The sequence below is a fragment of the Schistocerca cancellata genome, chromosome 1 (assembly GCF_023864275.1).
Source record: "Schistocerca cancellata isolate TAMUIC-IGC-003103 chromosome 1, iqSchCanc2.1, whole genome shotgun sequence".
NCBI lineage: Eukaryota > Metazoa > Arthropoda > Insecta > Orthoptera > Acrididae > Schistocerca > Schistocerca cancellata.
The window spans coordinates 861,912,218-861,927,244 of record NC_064626.1 but is presented as its reverse complement, the minus strand read 5'-3'; the positions used below and the strand labels follow the sequence as shown (position 1 = coordinate 861,927,244).

General features: G+C 42.5%; 1 protein-coding gene across 4 annotated transcripts in view; it reads right to left on the bottom strand.

Annotated features, from left to right (window-relative positions):
* The window catches only part of LOC126189356 (ubiquitin-conjugating enzyme E2-24 kDa), a 51,907-nt gene that overhangs the window by 22,009 nt on the left and 14,871 nt on the right, over positions 1-15,027 (bottom strand). For all 4 annotated transcript variants that reach the window (XM_049930936.1, XM_049930937.1, XM_049930938.1 and 1 more), the window contains exon 5: positions 709-856. In XM_049930936.1, coding sequence (XP_049786893.1) covers positions 709-856 — 148 coding nt within the window. The remainder of the gene's footprint in view (positions 1-708; positions 857-15,027) is intronic.

Here is a 15,027-nt window from a genome sequence, read left to right as displayed (position 1 = left end):
TGTCCAAGGTGTCCTATGTAACGTATCAGTTTCTCTGCCACTGCTACACCCCAAGACAGAAGCCTTCAGAAAACTGAGCATTATCAGCAACATCTTCAGCTGTTTGTTAACTCTGACCAGCTCCTCCTGTGTCTGCACACATCATGCATGTACCCCATCCCCCCTACTGCACTAACACTGAAGGAATTAAAGAATTAAACTGTAGAGGTACACATAAGGAACTACATAATGGTGTTCACACCATTACCTATACCTTTCTGTATCCTAAAGTGTCTTTTGGGCCACCGTCCATAAAACTTGTAACTGGCATCCTTCAACTTTCTATGCTTTTTTTCTCATTTCATTTCTCCCCTTCTGTAAAGATGATCTCTGCTACCAATTCCATATTACTGAATCACATTGTACTTAATATTTCAGATACTTCAAAATGAGACGAGAACAATCATTTATATACTGCCTGATGTACTCTACAATGTAAATGTAATCTGTAGGTTTTACTTTGTGAATTTCATGCCCGTCTTAAAAATGACTATTATAGCATATTACATGGAAATTCTCATTCTCAGGTACATATTCAATTTCAAAATTGTCTACAAATGTATTAAACAAAGGAAACATGACGGTAGTCTAAAAGCTTAAACTAGTTATCACAGAGAGGACATACTGCATTTCAAAATGTAAAGAATTAAAATTCGCTTTTAAACTTACCTGGGTTGCAGTCAGTAAGCAGTGAACAAATGGATAGTAATACTTTTGATATTGTAAGAGCAGGTGACCAGTTGTCCTTCAATATATCTAAGCAGATAACCCCCTGGCTATTAATATTACAGTGATAAATACGAGTGCGAAATGTCACCTGGAAAAGAGAGGGAAAAAATGTTTCAAAGAATGTAGCAAAATGTTGAAGTTCCTACAAAAATGAGTAATATTCTTTTAAAATTAAAAACAGAAGTGCAATTACATTAATAACATAAGGTAATCTGTTCCAATTCACACTCTTTAATGAAACACTACAACTGTTGGGCACACTCAGTCACAAAAAGTAACTCGGTGCACTCTTTGTACACAAAGCTGTAAGAGCTCATCAAACAAAAAAACTATCTTTTTTGGAACCAGGTCATGCTTCTCAGCCTCACTGTCTATCACAACCAACCTTCCAACACACAGAGCTGTGTGCAAACCACGTCTATTTCTAATGACTTTATAAGCAAGGCAATATAAAAAAAGATAACTTACAGTAAGGTACTCCACCAGATGCAAAAGCAAATTGTTGTAATGAGATAAAACTGTTGAAATAAAAACTTTAATGGTCTTTAAATATTTCTGTTTAAGGTTACAAAATATACTGTAAAAAGTGTATGCAACTGCAGAGGAACATTATCTGCAAACCAAGCCAAGTGGGCCCCGATACAAATTACTGATTATTCCTTCAACAAGACTAAAAGGGAACTGTTTAAGTGGTTACGAACATAAGTGAAGTGGCAGTGGCTTGAAACTTCCTCACAAATTAAAGCTGTGTGACCAACCAGAACTCTAATCTGGTTTTGCAGACAATTATCTGACTGACAGTTATACAAATAAGACTCGTGGTGCATCTTCCCATCTTCAATTTTGTCACTACCTCTCTCCTTTATTTTGAATATCACCTTGAGAGAAGGGATATAGCGGCAAACTTGCTTAGTCACAACATGCGAGTAGTTTGCAAAACGAACCTTTCATTCTGCAGCTGAACACGCAATCACAAATCAAGCTTGCATAACCATGTGCAAATGTTATTAATAGCAGCTACAGCTGTATTAAAAAAAAAATCATTGTATGCCTGGAGTTACAATAAGCTTTTTCTTCTCTTTTTTCCTTTTTGATACAACAAAGGCTGCTACTAAATAACACTGACAACAGCTGTGGATGCCTTTTGTCTAAACTCTTCGACTACACAAGGGAAAAGGAATTTTATGGCATTACAGAGTACCTATTAATTAATATATATTGTTCCTTATAATCAACTGTGTTAGAGGATGCAATCAAAATGATTGCTCCTTAGAAAATAAATGACGAATATTTCCTTTTTTTTTTTTTGTATGTTCTATATTACATGAACACTTGCTATAGTCAGTGTAATCCCACATGATTAACTTCAATTTGGTTCCAAGATGAGCATGCTGAACAAAACAAACAATCCTTAAGAGCTGACAAAATGCCACATGCGCAGTAAAGGTTCCAGTGTGGCTCACAATTTGAATTCTTAATGAAGCCTCCTTACAGGCAAACACACCACTGAAGAGTGAAACTTTCACTCTGGATCATTTTGTTTGAGTTTAGAACTACAGCCCAAAAGGTTACACCTCAAAACAGTTTCAGTCACAGAATGGATTCCTTAAGTTTATCAGACATGTATGAGAATGAAACAGCTCAAAGGCTGACATGTAGCAGTGCTTTAGAGGCATGAAATTTAAGTTATACATAATTCGAGAGGTGGAACTTTGCTTCTAATGGTTCAAATGACTCTGAGCACTATGGGACTTAACTTCCAAGGTCATCAGTCCCCTAGAACTTAAACCTAACTAACCTAAGGACATCACACACACATCCATGCCCAAGGCAGGATTCGAACCTGTGACCGTAGCGGTCACGTGATTCCAGACTGTAGCGCCTAGAACCGCTCGGCCACCCCGGCCAGCACTTGGCTTATAAAAAATACTTTGCTCTCTCTATTTGTGGGATCTTATTTTTAACTTCCAATTTCTGCATGCTCTCTCATGAATTTCTTTCTACATCATTTGAATTTAAATTTTGAAGTATCACTGCTTCAATTACCAGTTTGTTTCCATTTTCTTTGTTCATCTTTTTTCTCCTCTTATACATCAATAGAAAATAAATGAAATTGTGTGGATTACTGAGAACACACTTGTCATAACACATTAACACATTAGTGCACAACAGTTTCTTGACTTGATCCTTACAGTGTCCAAGTTACATAAAATTCATTAACTCAATAAAAGTAAACAAGCGGCTTTCTACAGGCATATGTTTGAGTTCAGCTGGAAATCAAAACCAGCTCAGCCACTGTGCAGCCTCACACAAAAATGGCACACTGAAATGTTTTGAGCATAGGTGGAAGAAATGCAGAAGTGTTAGGTCATCAACAGGCACACAGAAATAGAAAGAAAACTTGTTAGCTCTTGGAATCACTCCTTTACAAAGCTAGAACATGCGCACTTCATTGGGTGGAATTCACATGTTTGAGCACAGCATACTGATAACTGCACTGAAGGTAGTGCGGAGCATTCACTATTGTAAACTGCTGCTTACTGTTAACAATGCATTATGTCCAACAGTAAGTTGTCATTAGGGTTTGACGTTTTAGGTTTCTTTCAGAGGTGGCCAAGTAAAATTTGTTGTGGCTGTAACCCACACAACTGTTAAATTCTGTTTAAGAATTAATCGGAGCACAAGAGGATATTAAAAATGTTTCTGGCAGATGGGCTGAGTGAGTGGGGGTTGTGTCAGGTAGGGTGATGTGGAGTGGGGTGGGTAGAAGGAGAAGAAGGCTGGAAGAGGGGTTGGGATGGATAGCTAGCAGCTTGGAGGGAGGCAGCCACTTTGCTAGCTACAAATGAAGTGAGGGACACGTGGCAGTTGTACAGTTGGTTGGTTTAGGGTTAAAGGGACCAAACTACAAGGCCATCAGTCCCTCCCACCCAGAATAAGCAAGTCTATAACCCTCCAAACCCAAGAAACACCTAGTGCATAAAACATGAGGGAGAAAACCTCAAGGTCTGCTTAAGATCAGCAATGCTTAGAGAAAGGAACAGAGTGGGCGAGGTGCCCCATCCAGGAAACAGCTGGAGGCACTGAAAGGCAGAAACTGTGATGAGGGACATAACCCCCACCACTTACACGAAGCACCCCACCCAACAACACACAGTACAGACTGCCGACATGAACAAGGCGAGAGAAGCACAGGAAAACACTGAAGAACAGAGTCCAACAGAAAATGCGAGAAATAGAAGAAGGGCGAAAGAAAGGGTAGGACGAGGTCTGGGATACACCAACAAGCCCAAATAGCCATTGACCAATCGGAACAGAGCATTGTCAACTTCTAAATGGGCAAACAAGGCCGAGGCGCCCTCCCATAGAGAGAGTGATAGAAACCCCTTTCACTAATAAACCATAAAACCAGGTCAGATGCTGAGGCATTGTCTGCTAACTCCATCTGCTAACACCAGCCATAGCAAGTCAGGAAGATTATACGAGTCTACCGAATAGCAAATAGGTTATGTCACAACCCAGCAAAATGTGGACCACTATCAAACAGGCACCATAATGCCAGTGAGGCATATCCTCATGATGGAGGAGTTGACCAGGAGTCACCCAAGAATGGCCAATGGGGAGCCGCAAAGGATGATGGGAGACCTTGTGAGAGGCCCATATGGGAACCTCCACAAATTTTTGGTCTCCATTATCATCCATAGTTTCTTTGGCGAAGTTAGAATATGCCATTCCATATTCAAAATTGTTAGAACTTGGCGGCATAATACTAACTGAAAGTCTGGTACTAGAATATAGATCTTATGAGGCAGCTTGCCATAAGCCAATTTGCCACAGTTCATTCCTTGGGATACCACTATGACTCGGGGTCCAGACAGAGACCACTGACTATTCACACTATTTAAAACCAGAAAGGGAATCCTGGATAGTCAGAATCATGGGATGGCGAGGGTAACACTGGTCTATAGAGTTTGAAAACCACTCAAGGAGTCATTCCAGATAAGGAAGGACTCACCAGTGAAGGAACGGATACACTCAACAGCACAATAGATGGGTACCAACAACACAGTGAAAACACTCCAGCCATCCACCAAGGAGTGGAGTTCATTACATCCTGCACGAATATAAGCAATGCTCGTGAACCAGCAACTGTATACACTACTTCTGAACCCTGAAACACACTAAGAATGGAGCACAGTTGGCGGTGGAATGCCTCACATGCAGCCAAGTCTTACAGACTTGTAGGTCAAGACAGAGCTGTGGACTGGGGATGCACTACAGAGGTTTGTGAGAGCAAGCCAGAGAAGAGGTAATGGAGATATGAAGAAAAGGAGCGGTTGCAGATGGCGATCGTAAGCCGCAACCTGGGCTGCTGTGTGTGTGTGTGTGGGGGGGGGGGGGTCTCTGTACCTGGAAAGAAAAGATCGTAGTTCGGCTGCTCTGGGGAGCAGCAGATGTGGAATGCATAAGCAATTATGCTGTTGTTGGCACAGAACCCACAATGGTAGAAATCCTATCTCCGCTAGGAGGCTGATCGTGGGGCTAGTCAGAAAGGCCATTGTTGGAAGTTGTACCCCGCAACAGTGTATGGGTCCAGAATCTGTGACATTGAAGGTGACACTGAGCCATATGCAAGCCTTCCGTAACCTAGACGGGACTGGACCAATGCTTCGCATGGCCTTAGCAAAGTAGAGCAGTCCACATGCCAATTGGTACTGCTGAGACATCAAAGACCATCTAGGTGTGGCCGATATATCTGCTTCAGTCTATGATGATGCAATTAAAATCAAACTGCAATATCAAAATTTTTTTATTTATTTGAACAGTATCGAAATAAAATCAACAGAGTAAAATGACTGATCTTATACTAAAAGATTAGTGTTACGGAAACCTCTATAATTATGTCAATAAGCACATGTGTAATGTCTGTGATAAACATTCACTGGAAGGAGAGAGTATTTTGCGAAAAATTAATAATTTTATGAAAAAATAAAACACAGAAATGAATGTAAGTTTAAAGTACTGACTGTAACATTCTAAGGCTATTAGAACACGTAATTAATTTAAACAAAATGAAATATAAAGGTGGGGAATCAGCTACGGGTTTTTTACCGGCAGTCTTTTGAACGACCCTGGTGTGAGCACCACAAGGGAGGAAAGAATGGAAAACCAAAGCAGCCGAGCTTTAACAGTGTACAATCGGGCATGCCATGTTTGGCGATGTGATCCTTAAGCAATAACAATTTGTAGTAAAAGTGCATCTCCAGTTTATTTTGTGTCGAAAAGCAAGAAAATCCAACTGGTTTTATATTATGGAATATGAAGCCGATGATACAGCAAGTTAACATGGTTACCACAAGTCGGTAGTAGTTATAAATTACTACCACCATTAGAGACATGAAGACCCCACCCAAATTTGCACACAGCAACCACTAACTTCAACATCGACACAACTTCAAGGAACGAGGCAAGACATTTTCGTATTAACAGTCTGTAACAGTGTATCATAACGTTACAGTCAACCTCATGGTTTGCTAAAGTTCTAATATAGTTTTGTTAAAGGTATATGTTAGAATCACTGTTCCAAAGTCTTATACCGATCAGAAGTTCCCAGTCCATTTCAATAAGGGTAAATTTTGTGTCACTCTGTACTGTCAAAATATTGTAGTGATTGATGTTGTTCTTACAGTTTCATACAAAAGTAACTTCCAATAATAACTGTTTACTTTCAAATTGAAGAGACAAGAACTGTGGTGAGTTTGATAAACCATTGTATAGTTCAATTTAATGAGCTTTCTTAATTTTAAATTTGCTTTATCAAAAAACTAACTTATCTAGTTATTCAAAGTAAAGCTGGCAGCCATTAAGCCACATAAGAATATCTCAGTCTGCCTCCATCTTGTTTCCAAGTAAAATTGTTTTCACAAATCATTAAAGTAAATTTACTTCTGGCACGTTAAAAGAACATAAAGATTCTTTTTATTGTCAGTCAGTCCCAGCAGGTAGCGGCACATGCACAGGGGGCTGTAAACCTGAGCACTGAATGGATTCACTTTCCGTAGTGCTGCAAGCTCTGCAGAAATTATTCTGCACATTATTACTTGCATATTATGCAATATTAGTGATCCATACAGCTAAATTTTGTCACATTCATAGTTAAAAACCATTCATTTCCCTGCTATGTAATGTTCAAAATTGGTTTGATAACATGCAATTCAGACATTTAAAATACAAAGATGAATTGGTCACACGTGGAATAGGCAGGTTCAGTTACAAGCTGACTAAGACGGGGAACCCGTGTCAATCAGGCATCAAAGACCAGTCCCAAAAAAAAATAATGAGAGTCCAGCACATTGGAGGCCTGGTCATCAAGGTACAGATCCCGATGAGGAAGCACTGTACGGCAATGACAGAAATGCCTACCATAAAGTTTGGCAGCTGGAAATTGGAAGCTGTGAGTAACAGCCCAAGACTGCGCTCTCTGTATTACTTCCTGCAGTCTGCTTTCAGCAACGCTCATCGTGGATGACCAACAATAAATGAAAAATTCGTCAGCATACAAAGAGAGGGACACACCATAGGTCCCACAACCGCCACCAGACCACTGACAGCAACTAAAAAGAGAGGGGACACTCAAAACAGAACCCTATTCTCCTGCAGATGGGAAGTGCCAACCTGTGTCTGAAAAATGCAAGATTAAAAAAAGTCCCGGATAAAAATTGGAAGCAGGCCATGGAGGCCCTATAACCTTAATGCAGATCGAAGAAGACAGCAACAGGGTGCTAACAACACCACGCAAAAGTCATTCCGATAGCAAACTCCACGTGGACTAAATTACCTGCAATAGAACAGGCTCAGCATAAACCACACTGGGTCAAAACCAAAAGTTCCTTTGGTTAAAATGAGCAGATGATAGCTGTCCATCTGAAGCAGGGGTTTAACTGATTTCCAAACTGGCATAATGACACCTTCTTGCCACAGAAAGAAATTCCCCCTCACTCCAGTAATGGTTGAAAAGGCAAGTGTATGATGTTGCGTAGTCACCAGTAAGTGTTTAAGCATTTGGTTGTGCACCCAGTCTGGTCCAGGAGCTGTATTGGGGCAGAGATCAAGAGCACTGGCGAACTCTTACTTAATAAAGGGGCGTTATAAGACCCCAGATGACAGAAAACAGTAGATAAAGGAATTCGTCCAGATGGTATTTCAGAAGATGGAATGCAGGTGGACAGTGGACTGACACTGAGATCTGGGCAAAATGCTCAGTGATAAGAGTCCAGGCTGGCAGCAATAACACCATTCAAGGAAATTGTCGGGACACCTGCATGAGAATGGCACCCAAAATGTGCCCCATTTTTGTCCACATCTATATAGCAGCGTATCGTCCCCAACAAATCTACTTCCGGCATTTAATTAGATAACGAGCTTGGGCACGAAAGCAATGCCCACCTGGAAGGGCATACAGGCAAGTGATGCTGAAGAAAAGACAACTGGAAAATGATCGCGTAATACTAATTGTCATGAACTCCCCACTAACAGAGAGGAGGAATCCAGGGCTATAGATGGAAACATCAATGGCAAGGCAGTGCCATGTGGCACAACAAAGTATATGGGAGCTCCACAGTTGAAGAAGTAGAGATCAAGCCTTAATAACAGGTCCTCAACAATCCTGCCCTTATTAGTTGTTGCAGGGCCATGCCACTGAGGGTTGTGTGTATATTAAATCCCCTTGGAGCAGGAAGGGAGGTGGGAACTGTCAAAGGAGGGCAAAAGAGCACAAAGTGTAGGAGGTCGGTCTGGGGAGAAGATAAAGATTGCGTATTGTCACACCAGAGTGTAAATGGTTCCTAACAGCCACCACTTCCAGTGTGGTTTGAAGAAGAAGCCAGGAACTAATAATGTCCACGTGGTTCAACGTACAGGCACTACCAGACACTCGCAATGGGCCAACATGACTCCTACAGGAGCCTTGGAAACCACAATGGATGAGTAGCCACAAAATGAGATTCCTGAAATACAACACAAGCTGCATAGTACAAAAAGAGAAGAGACTCCACTTCTGGATGGTGATGACGGTAACTATTACAGTTCCATTGAAGGAGAGTAGTACAAGAGCCCAGATAGATGATGTATGGACCAGAACTGACTGTTGTTCTGAGCAGTGTGCATCACCAGTAAGGACGAAGTGACATCCATGAATGTAAGATCAGACCGATTATAAGGGAGGGGTTGACACTCCCTGGGATGTCAGGGGGGCCTCATTCCGAGACTTATGAATCTTCTCCTTCTCCTTTGGAGGAGGAGAGTAGATGTGGTCACGAAGAGAGAAAGTCGCAGTAGTATTAGGATCCAAAATAGAATGAGTAGCCTTGAAGCCCACAGAGCATCGGTCATACATATGACTAAATAAAAGACTTCGTGTTCTGAAGGCACAGGGGATGGGGGCTCCTGGAGGGAGCCCCATCCCCGACGGAATTTAGAGAAGGGGGCCAGCAGAAGGGCAAGTAGCAGCTCCATGAAGAGAGGGAACCAGAACTGGCAGGGAGGAGGAAAAGAGAATGGAGACAGGGCGGAGGTAAGGAGGCATGGGGAGGTGGAGGAGGAAAGGACACAACAAATGCAAAGGTAGGTGTTGAAGATACGGGATGAAGACAGTCAAATTTCTGTCCGGCCACAGAGAGTATAGACAGTCGAGAGACTTAAATTCCTTAATCTTCCTTTTAATCTAGTGAGTGAGGAAAATGTGAGTCAGTACATCGCACACACTTGGGCAGTGGGGTGCAAGGACTCCCCACATGGGAGAATTAACAGTCGCCACAAGCAGGAGTTGCCTCAGTGTGAAAACATGACCAAGACAGAGAAGCCAGGAACAGCATATGAGAGAGGGGATATAGGGCTTCATGTCACAACAGTAATCTATGACTCCCTCCAACCTTCAAAAAGCAGGATGAAAGTGCCAGTATCAACATGATTGTCCTTAGGAGCTCTCTGGACTCGCTGGACGAAATGAATGCCGCACCATGCCAGATTAGTCTCGAGTCCCTCATCAGATTTAAGGAGAAAATCACTGTGGAAAATAATGCCCTGGATCATATTTAAGGACTGGTGAGGAGTAATGTTCACTGGCAAGCAAAAAGGGAAGCCGGCTGACTGACAGATGATGTTTTAATCAGTACGGAACCGCATCTTGCTACAAGAGTGAACTTCACCAAACTTATCTTCAATGTGTTCTACAAAAAAGAAAAAGAGTGATTTGGTAGCGGCGAAAGTCTGCACAAAGCCAACTGGGTGCTCCATACAAGTGTGACTCAATGTACTTTTGCCAGTATTCACTGGAACAAGGGCAGAAGAATCTGTGCCAGAATATCGTGACACAAAGTTGCAGACATCAAGCACTTCACATGAAATTTCATGGGAACAGATAATAGTCGTCATCCTTTTGGTATTTACAGCCTGAATGACAGATCTGTTTGACTCCTCCCACACACAATGTTGGCATTTTGTGTTCCTTGTTCAACATTCTGATGACAGCTACTTCTCCTTTCATGTTAGTAGAAGTTGGAAAGGAGCATACACAGCACACATTCACTGGATTCATTTTCTCCATGACCTTTTGCGCCAGCTTTTTTGATAATTCTTGATTTGGAACTTTCTGTTATTCGTAGTTCATGTAGTGTCTTCGTGCATGATTGCATTCTGCAATCAAGACTGTTGTCTTTTCACATGTTTTCCTCTGTTTTTGGAATAGTGTCAATGACCACATTCCTACGAGAAACCTCTCCCAGTTCAAAAGAAATGCCGCCTATCATAATGTTTACAGTATAACCACTGGAGACTCTTCAAACTCAGATTTGTGTCTGGCATATTAGCTTTTCAGTTTTCAGTTCACTAGAGACACAAAAAGAAAAATACTTGTTACAGTTATTGATTTATTATGTTTAGCCAACACTCGGTGCATCTTAGTATCTACACTGTGGTCTCCAAACCTAGTTACAGAAACAGGAATAAAAATAACTGACATTTACTTTTGGTATTCAGGCACTCAATGGCAGTGTATTTCATATTGAAGCTGTAGTGACTTCCATGTCTGCTCAAGGAAAATATCAGCTGTTGAAATTAATTCTTCCTGCTGGTAAAATAACTTGGCTACAACACCATATATGTTCTTTAACTGCACGACCATAGAGTTACTTCCTTGATGATGCAGAAACATCCTGCTTAACTCACTTGATATTTGCTTGTTATTTTCTTTGAATAATCTGAGCAATTTTCACTAAAGGCACGAGAGCGAGTTATCAATTTATGGTTTTGAGATCAAGGAAACCAACCTGTACAGATATTGCAGTTAAATTCTTCTTTTGCATTATGATGTTCTAACCAAAAATTGGGCTAACTCTAGGGTAATGAGGTCACTCTCTGAAGTAAATTCTGTGTTTGGTTTCATTTCCAGCTATTCAGTGGCAGAGCTTCCATCAGATAAGATTGAAAAACAGTACCTAAATCTTAAAACCTCTTGCTACTTCCAGTAACCCAGGATGAGAAACTTATGATACTGCAAACTTGATAATAACGTCTTTTTCTACTTCTACTGAAATTTTTGGTTTTTATGAACGTACAATTTTATTTATTAAGTGGTGGTACTGAATCACTTCTTAACTATGCTTATCTGAGGGTCTACTCCCATTGCTGAATCTCCACACTACTTGAGTATGGCACAGAACACAAACACAGACCGTTTCGTAGTGCAAAACGAATAATAACTTACTAATCCATGCCAATTTTGGGGCACACTTGTATTAGTATATAATTAACATTTTGTTTAATTACACTTTCATCTCAAGGTTATCACAGTGACTTGGCATTCCCTTGTATTAGTACAGTGTGTATTTTAATGGTGAAATTAGTGTATTGAAAATAACAGTAAACATAAGAGATAAATTAATCATGAACAGTATGTTCTTTAACTTCATCTAAGACTGACAACATCCCAGGTAGTCTACTGATTCCATTCCTGTAGAAACATATGCATTCGAAGTTAAGATGTCAAGCCAGGTTTGAAGTGCACTTTCGTCTGCAAATGTATTTTCTTGATGGATGTTCGATGGGAGAGAGAAAGATAAACATTTGAGGATGCAAGATCAAATGTATAAGCAAATGAGGGATCTTTCCAAATATAAACTCCTTGATAGTTTTCCTTGTGAAAGCAGCAAAGTTATGGTGTAATGGCAATGCCTGATGCAGTTTTGTTGGTCGATTTCTTATTATACAACCAAAAGGTGTCTCAGTTGTTGTAGGCAAAAAGGCCAGTTGCAATGGAAAAGACACCAAAGAGGACTTTGTAGCACACAACATTTTTGTGCCACAAGATACAGAATATTGTATATTCACACTGCCCTTTTCTTAAGGACACCTCTTCTTGGAACTCAGCTGTCATTTTCTTTTTAAGAAGTTTAACATGTGGGCACTATAACTTGCCACTAGTAACAATACTGCAGAGGAATGCTCAATGAGCAAACTGCTGATGTTTAGGCAAAAAGTCAGTAATAGTTACCTCCTCTTTTTTTTTTTGGTTTTAGGGCGCAAAACTTCTATGGTCATTAGCGCCCAGCCCGTGACTTAAGACAGTAAAAAACCGAAATTGAAAACCAGCAGCAATGGGAACAAAGTCATAAAATTTGAGAAATTAAAAGTAGAAGGAATGCTTAAAAATCCACTACAGAAAGGGGGTGGTTGTCCCCAAAAAAGCTTCAAATGACTGACGTCATTTCACTGTCATGAATAAACTGGAGAACGCGGTCGGCTGAGTGCGTGTCATCTGCTAAAATCGACGATAGATCAGGCGATAGCTGTAGACGGGAGCGTAACGGATTAAAATAGGGGCATTCAATTAAAAGGTGTCTTACCATCCACAGCTGAAAGCAGTGGGGACAGAGTGGGGGAGGATTACCGCTTAAAAGATGTCGATGGCTAAAAAGACAGTGCCCTATCCGGAGTCTAGCTAAAATTACCTCCTCCCGACGACGCGTTCGGGAGGAAGAGGTCCAAGCGCAAGGAAGGGCTTTCACTTCCCGCAATTTATTACGGGGAAGTGTTGACCAATGCGCATGCCATAAATGAGCAACTTTGCGACATAAACCACTCCGTAGATCGGTGAAGGGAAGCGACTGAATAGCTGGCCGAGGAAGAGAGACTGCAGCCTTGGCCGCTATATCGGCCGCCTCATTCCCACAGATACCAGCGTGTCCTGGGAGCCAGAGGAACGCCACCGAGACGCCCCCCAGGTGTAGCAAGTGCAGACAGTCCTGAATCCGGTGGACCAGAGGGTGCACAGGGTAAAGAGCTTGGAGACTGGGGAGAGAGCTGAGAGAATCTGAGCAGATAACGTACTGTATCCGCTGATGGCGGCGGATGTAGTGGACAGCCTGGAGAACAGCGTAAAGCTCCGCAGTATAAACCGAACACTGGTCGGGAAGCCGAAAGCGATTTGGGGTGTCGCCAACAATATAGGCACTCCCTACACCTAACGATGTTTTCGAGCCGTCGGTGTAAATAAATGTGGCGTCCGTCATTTCTGCACATAGAGCAGCAAATGCCCGACGATAAACAAGTGTAGGGGTACCATCCTTGGGAAATTGACAAAGGTCACGGAGCAGGCAGATCCGGGGACGGAGCCAAGGCGGTGCTGTACCCCAAGTTGTCAAGAAGGTTTTAGGAAAGCGGCAGGAAAGAGAATGGAGCAGTTGACGGAAGCGGACTCCCGGGGGTAGTAGGGAGGAGGAGCGGCCTGCATACCCTACATCAAAGGAGGCGTCGAAAAAAAGGTCATGGGCTGGATTAGCAGGCATGGAAGACAGATGGCTAGCATAACGACTCAGGAGGACTGCTCGCCGATTGGACAGCGGAGGTTCAGCAGTCTCAGCATAAAGGCTTTCCACAGGGCTAGTGTAAAAAGCTCCAGACACTAAACGTAATCCACGGTGGTGGATAGAGTCGAGACGCCGAAGAATAGACGGCCGAGCAGAGGAGTAGACTATGCTTCCATAATCCAATTTCGAGCGCACTAAGGCGCGATAGAGGCGGAGAAGGACTACTCGGACCGCTCCCCAGGAGGTACCATTCAGGACACGGAGGGTGTTAAGCGATCGCAGACAGCGAGCCGAAAGATATGAAACGTGGGGGGACCAGCACAGTTTTCTGTCAAACATAAGACCCAAGAATTTAGCGACGTCTGAAAACGGAAGGTTGACAGGACCTAGATGTAAGGAGGGCAGAAGAAACTCCTTACGTCGCCAAAAATTGACACAAACGGTCTTACTGGGTGAGAAACGGAAGCCGGTTTCGATGCTCCACGAGTGGAGGCGATCGAGACATCCTTGAAGACGTCGTTCAAGAAGGCTGGTCCGTTGAGAGCTGTAATAGATCGCAAAATCGTCCACAAAGAGGGAGCCCGAGACATCAGGAAGGAGACAATCCATAATTGGATTTATGGCGATGGCAAACAGTACAACACTCAGCACGGATCCCTGGGGTACCCCGTTTTCTTGAGAGAAAGTACGGGAGAGAGTAGTGTTCACCCGCACCCTAAAAGTGCGCTCTGCCATAAATTCGCGAAGAAAACGGGGCAGCCGGCCTCGAAAGCCCCAAGAAAACAGTGTGCGGAGGATGCCTGTCCTCCAACAGGTATCGTATGCTCTCTCCAGATCAAAAAATATTGCTACCGTTTGGCGTTTCCGGAGAAAATTGTTCATGATATAAGTGGAGAGAGCAACAAGATGGTCAACTGCAGAACGATGCTTCCGAAATCCGCATTGAGCTGGTGTTAAAAGACTGCGGGATTCCAGCCACCAAGCTAAACGGTAATTCACCATACGCTCCAAAACCTTACAGACACTACTCGTGAGAGAAATGGGGAGATAGCTAGAGGGGAGATGTTTGTCCTTTCCAGGTTTCGGAACGGGAACGACAATAGCTTCCCGCCACCGTCTGGGAAAGGTACTGTCGGTCCAAATTCGATTATAAAGGCGAAGGAGGTAACGCAGACTATGGGTTGATAAATGCAGCAACATTTGGACATGGATACCATCCGGTCCTGGGGCGGAGGAGCGAGAAGAAGAGAGGGCATGTTGGAGTTCCCGCATGGAGAAAACAGTATTGTAGCTTTCATGATTTTGAGAGGAGAAAGCAAGATGTCGCACTTCTGCTGCACGATTCTTCGGGAGAAACGCTGTCGGGTAATTGGAAGAGCTCGAAATGTCAGCAAAG